General features: G+C 35.5%; 1 protein-coding gene across 4 annotated transcripts in view; it reads left to right on the forward strand.

The window, feature by feature from the left end:
• Positions 1 to 12603, forward strand: part of FCHO2 (FCH and mu domain containing endocytic adaptor 2) — a 99707-nt gene that overhangs the window by 46681 nt on the left and 40423 nt on the right. For all 4 annotated transcript variants that reach the window (XM_055790448.1, XM_055790449.1, XM_055790450.1 and 1 more), the window contains exons 9-10: positions 7066 to 7110; positions 8892 to 8964. In XM_055790448.1, coding sequence (XP_055646423.1) covers positions 7066 to 7110; positions 8892 to 8964 — 118 coding nt within the window. The remainder of the gene's footprint in view (positions 1 to 7065; positions 7111 to 8891; positions 8965 to 12603) is intronic.

Genomic DNA, 12603 nt, shown 5'->3' on the forward strand with positions numbered 1-12603 from the left:
CAGCAGAATTAATTGAGGCTAAAACAGTCGAAATTCCACTTGTATCAAGCTGTTCGTTAGGAATTGCTGTCTGGCTTTAGTGCTGTCAGAAAAATAACCTGTTCTGCTATGATTAAATAGCAGAATGATGGTCGGTCCACTGAATTTGAGAGAGAGGTTGAATAAACTTTATACTGCGGAAACAATTCAGAAGTGACACGCTGCAAGGGGGGGCAGAATGTGCATTGATATCCAGCTGAGCTGTCAACTGGCACTGAGCCAGGCACGCAAAGCTTTGCCATTTGAAGCAGCATGTGAAGCATATGTAGTTTAAAAAAAATTGTCCTCCTTTCATGCATGATTTACACTTAGAGACAAAGTTCTGTTTTTATCAAATACAAGAATATGGTTTGTTATCACATTTGTAACTACAAGTACAGATTTACAGAGTTTTCTTAAAAGCTTTTGCTTGAAACAGATATGTTAATGTTTATATGTGTGCATGCATGAACTGATTCCTCAGGATGGGAGGAAGGGCAGATAGGGGTTTTTTGAGTGTGAGAGTTTCTGGTTATTAACAATTAAACATCGTGAGTAAAAATACATGCTTAGGTGGGATGATGTTTCTTTCAGTCATGCATATGCCCTTAAACTAGAAAGGAGACAGTTTCCAAAAGCAGATGCAAATGTAACGCAGTTTTTAGTTGATTTGTGACTTCTTGATTTGTTTACCTTTTTAGCTCCACAGGATTTTCCAGTTCATTGATATACTTACTGGGGGCTCTTTTTCAGGGTATGACATAATATTATGTTTTCCTTCCTAGTAATAGTAGTTGGCTTTTATATTTGCCTTGTTTGTTTAAGAATCCAAACAGTATAACTTTTTTTATGACTTTGTTGAGGAAAGTGCAAATTATGTTATTGTTTTGACCTTAGCAAAACATTCTCCGAGTGTCTGCCTCACAGAGGTTTTGTGTAATAAGTATACAGATAGGTTAGAAAACCCGTCTGTAGGGTTTTGCAGCGATAGGTTTTGTAGCTCTTTTCAAGGCAGTTGACAACAAATTTAGCTGTCTTCAAGATAATTAGTGTCACTTGTAGATAGATCAAGTAGCAGGTGTAAGGTTATTTATAAACTCTCTTCTGTAGTTGCCTCATGTATACTCTGAAAATACTGTTCCCATAGATGGGAGCTAAATATGTAGTAGATACTGTAATATAATTTACAGTGTAATTACATCTTCTTCTTTCATCTTTGAATAACATCAGTATCTCCTTATTGCTAGCCATCCACTTTGCCTCATAGTGTCATGAAAGCCCACATACTTACATGCCTTTTGTAACAAGAAAAACAGTACATGTATTTTCCAAACAGTCTAGGAGATGCATCCTGAGCTGCAGACTCACTGGTGCTTAATTTATGCCAGTGTTACTTATTTTAAGTTATTAAATTAATTGAAATAAAATATTTCATTTGGAAAATTGCCTTTTGCCTTTTCTGTTCTAGCAAACCAAAGCTTCCTCATTTTCAGGAGCCTGAGAACTGACCCACTGCTGATTTATTTGCTTCAGTCTCTTGTCAAATAGCAGCTGTCTGTTTCCATGTGCATGTAAAACCCTCATCCAATTGCCCTTTTTTCATGTCTGTATCTGTCCCAGCTGGTAGAATGCTGTGAGCTGCAGCAGCTTGCCTTGGAAAATGCTTTAGGATGGCGCTTGGTGGGAATGTTTACATACAAGTAAAGGAGCTTGCTGATTTTTGACGCCTGCTCACTTTGTAGAATACTAAATTCTCATTAGCAACCTGACAGCTAGGGATCCTTAAGTGACTGAAATCCCACTAGATACTCGTATCTTTTCCTGTTATAAAGGCTACTCTTCATTTACGTACTGTATTTTTTTTTCCGTTCCGTGTGTGAACAATAACAGATACTTTCAAGTCTATGTACAGGCATTTGAAATGCTTAAACCACAGTTACCGTTGTATGGTTCAATGTAACTACAGGCTGACCAGACTGTAAAAAAGTTATCTTGAGTCTGAAACAATCCATCCTTAACCCAACAAAACAGTAATTCAGAGACTTTTGCAAGGGCTGGACTAGATCTCAGCTATAACTTTTTACTTACATCGATAAATGTCTTAAAATGTATTTTTTATTTTTACAGTGCTGCTTTAGTTCTAGTATTTGCTTTAATTTTGTGTTCATATGAATGCTTGAGAATAGGCTTCCTCCTCAATTCACATTGTTTTCTTGTCATGAAGAAAAGAAAAAAGTAAACTTCAGTGCTCTGACTGTAGTGCTACAGAATATCATCATCAATGTTACTGTCCTCATTGCAGTATGGCAACATGTAGATGGTCTTAGGTGCTTTGGGCTATCATGTGGCAGGACTGTAGAGCCTGCTTTGGGGAATTACTTCAGTCCCCAATATCAGCAATACTTCCTAAATGTGAAACAACCACTCTTCTTTCTTGGCATATTGCAACAGATGGTGAATCTGTGTGCTTGCTTCAGAAATTTGGGCCATTATAAACTCTCAGATTTTGAGCTGAAATCCTTGTTGGTGTTAAGGCTTTGTCCATACTTTAATCACTGGGCACAAGTCCATCAAGAAAACGTTTCTGCCTCATAAAGAAGAGGTAGGGCATTCACCTTCAAATGTTTGTGTAGTTGTTACAAAAATTATTGTGATATCAGCACATGAGTTTGCATGCTTTGACTTGCAACTGTAGATTTTACCTGTCTGGCATTCTCCATTCATGCCAGCCCACTGCGAGCTTTTGACTATACCATCGGATGATGAAAGAATCAGGAATCAGAAAGATAGATGTTGTAGTGGTTCAGAGAAGAATGCTTTTTGAGTGTTTTTTTCAGGGATAGTGCAGATTCTTTTGTTTTCATATGCATAAGTACAGTGGACAATGCAAGGGAACTTCTTACAGAAAGCATCAGAATTCCTTGTTGATGCTGTGCTCCCATAGCAATATGTGCACCTGAGGCCTTGTGCCTGGCTCAGAGACTGCAGCTGGTTCTAGAAGGAGGCAATGTGGTCACAGTACACACTTTTGGCTGGGCTATAGTATTATTACCTCTTTGGGCACGAAGACATCTGCCCACAGAAGACTCTAGCTGTTATGTGGGCTACCAAAAGCTCATCACAACTATCCCATTTTCTAAACTGGTTCACCATAGAGTGCTACAGAAAATGTCTATTTCTGTAATGTTACTTTGATTTAAAAATACTACTCCCCAGGCAAAACATGGTACTCTTTACAGCAGGCATATAGGAAGCAGATCTGTTGGGAGATCTGAAGTTACAAAACAAAACTCTAGGAAAATAAAAAACAGCTACAAATTTCACTCTTCTCTGCTCAAAAGGGCAAAATGTATGAATTTGCCTTTGCTGCAAGCAAATAATGCAACATGTTTTATATTGGTGGGGGGTGAGTTAAGTACAAGTTTTACAAAACCAGCAAACATCTTTGGGCATTGGAGGAACATGCTGAACTTAATTTTTTAATGTTTGAAGATTCATTAGGGACAGCCTCTGGCAACATGAACTTCTGAGATTCCAGAGGATGAAAAGCGCTATAGAAATTTGAGTTAACTGGGAGAAGTAAGTTAGGATCAAAAGATGCTTTCAAATTGTAACCGATGCACACAATTTGTTGTAACAAAATGCTGGTTTCATGATCGCTATTCATCTTTCCTGCGGTAAAGCAGGTGGTAGATGCAGGGGAAGGAAAGAGGGCACATGTGGGAGTAAGGGACTCCTATGATAACTCTGCCCACTTTGGTGAAGCATAAAATAAGCTGATAGGTGTCATTAAGAATATTTAAAATTTCCAAGTTAACTTCACAGGCCTTAGTGAAAGGTGGGACCTGCTTACTGAAATTTTTTGCACAGCTTCCATCTCATTACTATCTTGGGCAATACTTCAGTAACTGAGATTTTTTTCTGGTCCTGTTTTATACTCTTCCCTATGAAAAAAGAATGTTGCAAGAGTGAAGTGAATTTTTGGGAGATTAAATGAGCTTTAGTTAAATTAATTAAAAATACTAATCTGATCTTCCTATCTATGCCTTTCTGTACTAAGGATGAATGTTTGTCTCTTCAAATAAAAAGTTAGCAAGCTGTAAAAAAAACCCACCTTCAAAGACTATTGTTATGCAAGTGTAATGGATAAAATACAGGAACTTGGATATGTTGTTAAAGAAAATCTTTGCTTTCTGTTGATGTTAGAAGTGAAATTAAAGATACTGATCTGAAATAAGGATGAGTTTTATATGAACCTTGAATATTTATTTCAATCATTAGTGTAAAAGTCTTGAAAGTCTGGGGATCAGTCTTAGTAGCTGGAAAGGATAAAGAAAAAGAGGGTAGTCTGAAAAAGCTTAAGTATTGTTTTTCTCTAAAAAAGTTTAAGTCTCTGTTGATTACAATTTTTTTCCCTTCTGTTTTTGTTTTGGGGATATGTGTTTGTGGTTGCTTTGGCTTTGGGATTTTTTTTCCCTGACCAAATGAGAATATGTGTAGAAGCAAGAAACAGAAGTAGTTGGATCCTTAGCAAAGTGATGAGAAATATATAGTCTGAAGTGTAATGCTGAAGAAGTAATGTCTTTGTTCTTCAGCTTCTATGTTTTATGGCATTTTTCTGAATTTGCTGCTCAATATATTCTCTACAGGAGAGGTTAAATTCCTAAAGTAAAATGTCGATGAAAACGTTGTAAGGATGTAGGCATTTACAGTTGTCTAAATAATTTTTCTGGACTTTTTTGCTGTTTTTTGTTTTGTGAGATACCCAAATTTGCTGATTTTTGGAGCACGCTGACTTTGGTTTACTGTGAGTTTAATGGAGAGCAAAGGAGAAGGGATTGGGACACCAGCTTAAAATACCCATGTATTTACGATACTTAGTATTTACAACAGATAGAGCTGTTAGGAATTTATATTTCATCTTACTATATTGAATAATTGGACATGCAACTGATATTATTTAAAAATAAAAATTTAAAGGGCAGTCTAAGACTGCCATTTGAGATTGGTCTTTTGATATTCTGCTCTCAAGAGCTTCATCTGAAGGCCAAACAATTACATTATGGTAAGTGGGACAGTAATGGATTCTAGTCCCAGATTCTCATCCTGCTGGTAGTTTTACAACACAGATCTTTTTTGACTGGCAGGGAAAATTTTGCAGACTCATTCTTAATAACATGAAATAAAAGTCATTACTTTGAGCATACCTTTTTTTTTTTTTTTAATTCATTAGAAGTCTGCAAAATTTCAAAGAAAACACCTGGTAGATTTCATCTAATACGTTTAAAATAATTCAGGCTGTTTAACATTGGTGAGCATTGAGTTACATCATCAGTTTCTCAATTGTCTTTCTATTTGTTTGACATAAGCATAATTTTTTTCATTTGCAGTTTTGAGAAATGCTATCAAAATGTAGCTTTTGTACAGAGCTGAACACAATCTTGCACTGCAAGAGTTAAATATATATACTGGGGATTATATTACAAACAGAACTGTTTGAGGTACTTAACTGCATGAATCAAATACAAATTAATCCCAGTTGTATAACTTACAATGCTAGTTTACAGCAACGTTATTTTTTTACTTTCATTGTGGCATCTCCAATTGCATCACATTGAACTGCTATGGCGTACAATTTAAAGTCAAACTGAAGCTTGTAGTCTTACAGTTTTTTGTATCTGAGATTTGTTTATATCAACTGTTTATTTTAAGCAAAGAGTATCACATGCTCATTTTGAGAAGAATGCAAGTGAAAATCCTGGAAAACACTTTCAAGTACAGCTTATATTTTATGTGAAAACACCCTGAAAATTGCACAGCTCTTGATTTTATAGTGGATACTCACGAATAATCATAACTAAAGATAAATAAATCAGAGCAGTTACTAGCAAGTGTGTTTTGGGGCAGCAATGAAAGTAGTTTCTGTTTGAGGTTTTCACAATCACTTAATTTCCAGTTGGTTTTAATTGAAATTTTCAAGATTTTAAACTCTTCACTTGAAGTAGCTGCACAAGTGTGGAGGCAGGGGACAATGTTGGCTGCCTTTGGGTGAAGAATTGAGAATGGGATTTTTTCCCCTCCATTTTATCTCTAATGTGCCTATATATAAACTTGTGTGCATGCCCTCAAAATAGTTACAGAAGGGTAAGCAATAACCCCTATGTCACAGTGCTAGTATGCTAAAATTTTGGGTTTTCTTCTGTGGATACACTTACAAGCTACTGTTTCAAATGGGTCAAAGGGCTCATTCTTAGTATGGGTTGAAAGTAATGAAACCTGCCTGCATTTACTCTGTTTCCTTTGCACTTGCACAAGTGCTGGTGTGATTCTGCCGTTCCCTGAACAGGGTCCTAAGAAGATCACTTTTTTCTGCGCATTTGCTCTGTAAAATGGCTTACATTGGGATTAAATAAATTCTAGACCTGGCCAGGCTGAAGGAGTGAGGGTTAGGACTTCACTTTGCAAGGACAATTTACTGTTACTTCCTGTCAGCTGAAATCAAAAGCTATAATAATGAATTTATTTAATCTTTATTGCTATATTTAGGATGCTGCATGCCTCTTTTGACTTTTAATTTGCTATGAAGAGGAAACAGAAGAATTAACGATACAAGTTAGCAGAAGTGTGAACCTCAAAATTAGGCCTATAGCAGTGCTTTTTTCCTTTTCAATTTTTCTATGTATAACTCTTGTTATTAAAGAGAAATTGAAAATTTTACACTAATACTATATCATAGAAGCAGTTTTGAATGAGGACACCAATTAGAGATGCTTCATGTGGTTGTAATAACATAGGCAATTTAATTTTGTTTGGACAGTGTGCACTAGCATTTTAATTTTCCACTGTGAAAGAGTGAAAATTTTTAATTATTTGCTGCATACGTATGATTTTGCAGTCTGTTTGACCGTTGTCAGGGTAATTGTGCTTTTCAGTTTCCACCTAAATTTATAATTAGATTATCTAGTATTTTCAGGAAATAGTAATAATTGTTAAAGTATCTCAGATTAAATTTGACCTAATGTTTATATTCACTGTAATTTTTTTAAGGCTCTATTGAATTTGAAGAATGTAACACATCCAGTGCAGTTGAAGGTGAGTTGTTGTGGCATAGTTATTTACATAAGAATGCTGCAGATAAGGACCTGAAACTGTGGAGGGGGGGTATAGTCACTGTGTGAATCTGTTATACTTTAAAGTACTCCAGTGGAGTAAAAAGCAGTTTTCCTTTAAGAAACAATAAGACCTATGATACTTTATAAGCCTAATGCACGAAGGTTGGAGAATGTTAATGTTTCTTATAAATACACTTTGGCTAAGATCCTGCCTTTGCAGAGGTTTGGATATGGTTCATTTATGACTGTGTTGTAACAATTTGCAAGTGTCAAAACATGGCCCAGGCTCTTTCCATTGTTACCATGTTAGTTATACCAAGTTTATTGCAGTGTTATGGTTGCAAAGCCTTTCTTTGTTGTCATAGCTTATTTTGCTTAGGGGATTGTTTTAAGCAGTTAAGAACTGCTTTATTTGCATAAGCTATGTATTTACTTTTGGGACAGAGGAGCTGACAGTATAACTATAGCAGATGACAACTTTTAAGTTGCCAACATTGCAGCAGAGACTTAAAATCTTTTTTGACTGAAGCAGAGACGATCCATATTCAGAAACTACTCTCATACTCCATCTGTCATTGTTTTGGGCTGCATAAAGCACCAAAGTAAATAAAGCCCAGACTAGCATTTAAAAATAATTTTGGAGCAAATTCTGTCTCCATTTAAATATAAGATGTGGCTGAGTTTTCAGCTACCTGATTTGAGAAGTTTTGAGTTATTTAGCCTTAAAAATTTCTAAGAGTAGAGAGATTCTTTATGTGCTGTGTAATGTATTTAAGGGGAATATAATGACTTGGGATTTTTTGATGATGTTCTTGAATTGTCAGTTGTTACATTTTGGATACCAAATTATTTCCACCATTTTGCTCAAAAGCATGCTGTCAGTAGTATCATGTGTCAAAACAAATTGTAGACTAGTTGGATATGATGTTTGCACTTGGCAATCTACTTTGCTTCAGCAAAAATTGGGGAGCAAAGCAAATATTGCAGCAAGTCTGGTAGAATATTTAAATGTGCTTTAATTTTAGTACATTAAACAGGTATGAAAGCAAGCAAACTTTTTTTCTGTATTATAGCTACGTGTATCTGGTGCTAAAAACAGGAAAGAAACAACAGAGGGGAGGCATGGCTCCAGACTCAGTGAGAGCCAGCCTTAGAGCTGGCTACAGCACTGGGAAATCATGAGCTCAGCATCAGCTGGGAAGCCAGAACAGATTCTCTGGCTTTTTACAGAACCAAGATCCTAATTCTTAGGAAAGACAGGGGCTTGCAGCTACTGGGAACATGCAGGGAAATAGCAACAGGGTGTTGAACTGCAGTATCTGAGGGAGGCAGGGTTCAGTTTCTGATCCAAGCGCATTGGCTATTCAGAACTGGCAGGAGCAATAGCTGCCACTGAGTTTCTGTGAGCCGAGTCCCTTTTCTGAAAACTGGCAGTACACCCATTTTTTTTTTTTTTTTAAAAAGTGATAGCCTGCATACCCAGCTTGGAGAGTTGGAAGTACAATGCAAGTCAGTTTTATAAGGACTTATGTTATTAATGTGTTGAACCATATTTTAGTTTAATTTTTTGATTTGCCTGTTACTTAACAACAAATGGGAATAATGTTCCCCTAGGTTGGCTCCATACTTATCTCCACTGTTAGATTTTTGTATCACTTGCCGCAGCATTTAAAATGTATGCATTGGTATGCACTTAAGTTTGACATGGCTCAATACATGCTTATCTCCTTGATTTTTAAGTGAAAAGTTTTTATTCCATAGGAGTAAAACCACGGAAAAGAAAGCCTTTTGGTTTATCAGGAATCATGAAAAAAGAAAAAGATGCTGAATCTGTGTAAGTATATTTTCCATCTTGAAGCCTTGTCTTGTATGAAAACTAGTGAAAGTATGGGGATATACATTAGCTGATGCTTAACAAAAGGCATGAGTATGAAAACACAGCTATTGAACATTTTTATAACTTAAGGATTTTAAGGAAGTAACATAGTAGTCTACTCATGTTTCATTCTTTCCTGTGCATTGATGCATAGTTCTCCCTTGTTTTACATTTGAACATTGTAGATAATGTGATTCTCATGTGTGCTGCTAATGAAATAGGACCTCTGTACATGGAAAAAGTACTGGATGTCTGTGTTTGCAGAATTGAAGCTCCAGTTATTCTTTTATTAGAAAAACTTCTGTGTACAGTATTGAGGACAAAAAAAATCTTTTAGTGTTTTTTCAGTACTATATCATGTGCACACTCATTTTAAAGACCATCATTTTAACTCTGATGTCCCAGCTGTGCCCTTTGCCATACTGATTGCCTGTGCTCTGTCTCTCAAGAGTTAAAACTCTCCAGAAAGTGAGTTTGAATAAAAGTTCTTAGATGGATAGGTTAAAGTCTGCATATTATTAATGGTCACTATATTACAATATGTTTTCTTTGTAATTTCTAGATGTGTTTTCTCAGTAGAAGTATTTGTTTTAGAAGAAAATAGCTTACAATTTGACAAACTTAACAATATAGAAATATTCTCAAAGGCAACATCTGCAAACATACTTTTTAAAGTTACTTTTTAAAAATATTTTAGCAGCCTTAGCTTTTAATATAATTCTGAAAAACTAATGGCCTAAGAACTGCAGTTGCTAATTATTTGCTTATACAAAGTGCCTTATACGTGTTTTTCTTTTGGTGTTTAGCTTTAATAGTGATATACTCCTAAACCATGCTTTTTCATATCTGTCATGATGCCTTTAGTGCTTGAAGCTGTTGGGGTTTTAATCCATTCCTCTATATTTCTGTTCTTTCTGTGACTTAGTTTTCCCCCAACTTCTCTTCTGTACTTTATGAAGCTGGAGTAAATGGTGACAGAAGTGTTGTATATCATGTGATTTTGGCCACTAATAATCAGAGAATACTATTTTTTTTACAAAGAATTATTTTTTCTGATGAGGTTTAGCTTAAAATAATTAAAATATTTAAAATATTTTATGATACTCATGTTTTAAACAGCTTTAATGCCCTTTTTGAAAGTAATCCATTCTCTCTGGAGTTTGTTTACTACATTTTTTGTGATTGCAAAACTGTTGCAGTATCAAATAGCAGCAAAAAATATGTTCAATCATTTGCATTTTATGCCTTACAAAGTAGTGATTTTGATAGTATTGAGTACTGTTGTATGATTGAATTCTGTAGCTGTCAGCTTTTCTTGTCCAACAAGATAATTATTTTGCCATCACTTGGGTTATTATGCAAGCTAATCTCATGTCATGTGTGTTATAAGCCTCCTTGCAAACCAGGCATCTCCTTCCATCCATTCTTTGACAGATGATGAAACATAATCTGGCCCCATCAAAGATTTAGGGCTCTTAATAGTAGCTTTCTGGAGCCAGTAAAGACCTGGAAGCTCCAAATTAACTCTTCCTAGGTGTATGACTCAGTGTGTCCTTGCTTAGAGATCATGTTTTTTCTTTGACCTGTAAGAGAAAGAAAATGTCCTTTGGCACTGAGGGCTGAAAACTGGCTTCTATGCTATGTGAAATACTTTCTACCTTGTAGAAATGTTTACCTGTTGTAGATCTGAATACCTTTCCTGAAAGGTGCTTCTTCCCAAAGATATTTTATTTAATGATGAAAGGTAATATCAGTGTCTCTGTCTAGAAATAATTTTGTTTTTCATAGCACGATGATGTCATCAGAAAATATAAATCAGCTCAGCTACTCCGAAATGGGAGCAGGATTTGCCTTATTTTCAACAAGCTGGACTGAAATTTGGTTTATTTTTTTTATACTTGTTATTATGTTTACACACAATACAAAAATACATAGATTCTGATGTCAGAAAGCAGTATGACAGCATGATATTGACTTCCTGTCTAACACATGACATAGTCTTTTACAGAGATTTTCGCAATAATCCATGACTTCTAAATAAACTAGAACATCACACATAAAAAACCAGAGAATTCATTATGTGCTTAAGTGAAATACTCCAATAGTTATTTATGATTTCTTTTAAAAAAAATTATTACTAGTTAAATTTTGTGTGATTTAATCTTTAGCTGATGATCCTGTTATAGGCTGTAATGATAAAACTCTGTATCATCAGAAATGTTGCTGCACATAGATGTCAAGTCCTTTCTTAATCTCTTGTTAAATTAGGCTGTAATTTTGTTTAGTTTTTGTAGGAAAAGCTTTCCACATCTAGAAAAACTCCTAAGGTTTGCTTGCTTTTCATTTCATCAGTACTGTTTTTAAAGTGTTGACACCTAAGCTGGATGTTGTGTCTAGTAGTGGTTTTACACAGTGAGATACCATACACAGTGTGTTCTACTATATATTGCTATACAAGTTAGTCAAGAATTTCCCTTCTTTTTCCTAACCACTGCTTTGCATGATTTGGTTGCTCTGGTTTCTATCTACAGTCTTTAAATTCCTTTATAGAATCCCCATTTGCTGAAATGTTACCTTATACTAGAAGTATGGCCTAGTTCTTTAATCTTGAAAGAAGATCATGCATCTAGTGACGTAAAAGCACATCTTTCCAAAACCTGATGTCCTCATTTTCCAATTCACCAGCATTTGCAAACTATTGAGTTTTCCTTTGTGTCTGGTGAGCAGATCTTGGAAAGTGCTGTTGGTGCTCCTCTGAATGATACTAGATCTGCCCTTACTTTTTAAGATCTATCGGCTCGCTAGTTTTGAAAATCCTCATTTTAGGCTGACTTCGCTGTGGTTTGCCTCACATCTTTCACAGTTCTTAACAAGCTGTCCTGTTCACATACAGACACTTTTTAAAACCATCTCAGGAAATCTGTTTGTTATATCTTTTGAGAGAAGTCTTGCTGTAAAATAGCTGTTACAATAGCAGTTTCTATTGCTATGAATTCAGCTTAGCCAGCAGAGGGAGGTAAAGACGTTAAGTCAATGAGGAAGGTCACATGCGTTTTCTTTTGTTTGAGGCCTTTAAGAGGAGGTGGGATCCTTCATCTCACTGTCAATTCTTTAAAAGAGCGTACTGTGTTTCATATTAATGCTTTCATGTTAGCAAGTTTTTGTATCTGTTTTTAAAGACGTTGTAGTTTTTACTTTTAACCTGTTTAGCCTTTCAGAGAAGATGATTTAGATTGCAATAAATTTGACGGTTTTTCCTCTTCTTTTCTGTAAATGCATGTTTAGGATGTTCAATTTGATTATATAAAAACACTGTTGTTCAGTTACACTGGCACTTGCCGCTTTATTTCTCAGGGTGAAAATTGGAGAGGACTTGTATGCTACTCAAGTATTCCCTCAGTCTGTAAATGTGGTTGCTTCTGCTTCTGCAGACGTCAAAAATAATTGGTGTCATTAATTTTTTAAAATACTACTGCTTCAATTGAGGTTATAGCAGAAAAATATAACACTTATGAATAATGTGCTTACAATCACTGCCCTTCTGCTGACACCTTTTTTTTTTTTTTAACTGCTTATTAAGAGGGTGCTCCATTATTT

This window comes from Falco peregrinus, chromosome Z (assembly GCF_023634155.1).
Source record: "Falco peregrinus isolate bFalPer1 chromosome Z, bFalPer1.pri, whole genome shotgun sequence".
NCBI classification, from domain to species: Eukaryota; Metazoa; Chordata; class Aves; order Falconiformes; family Falconidae; genus Falco; species Falco peregrinus.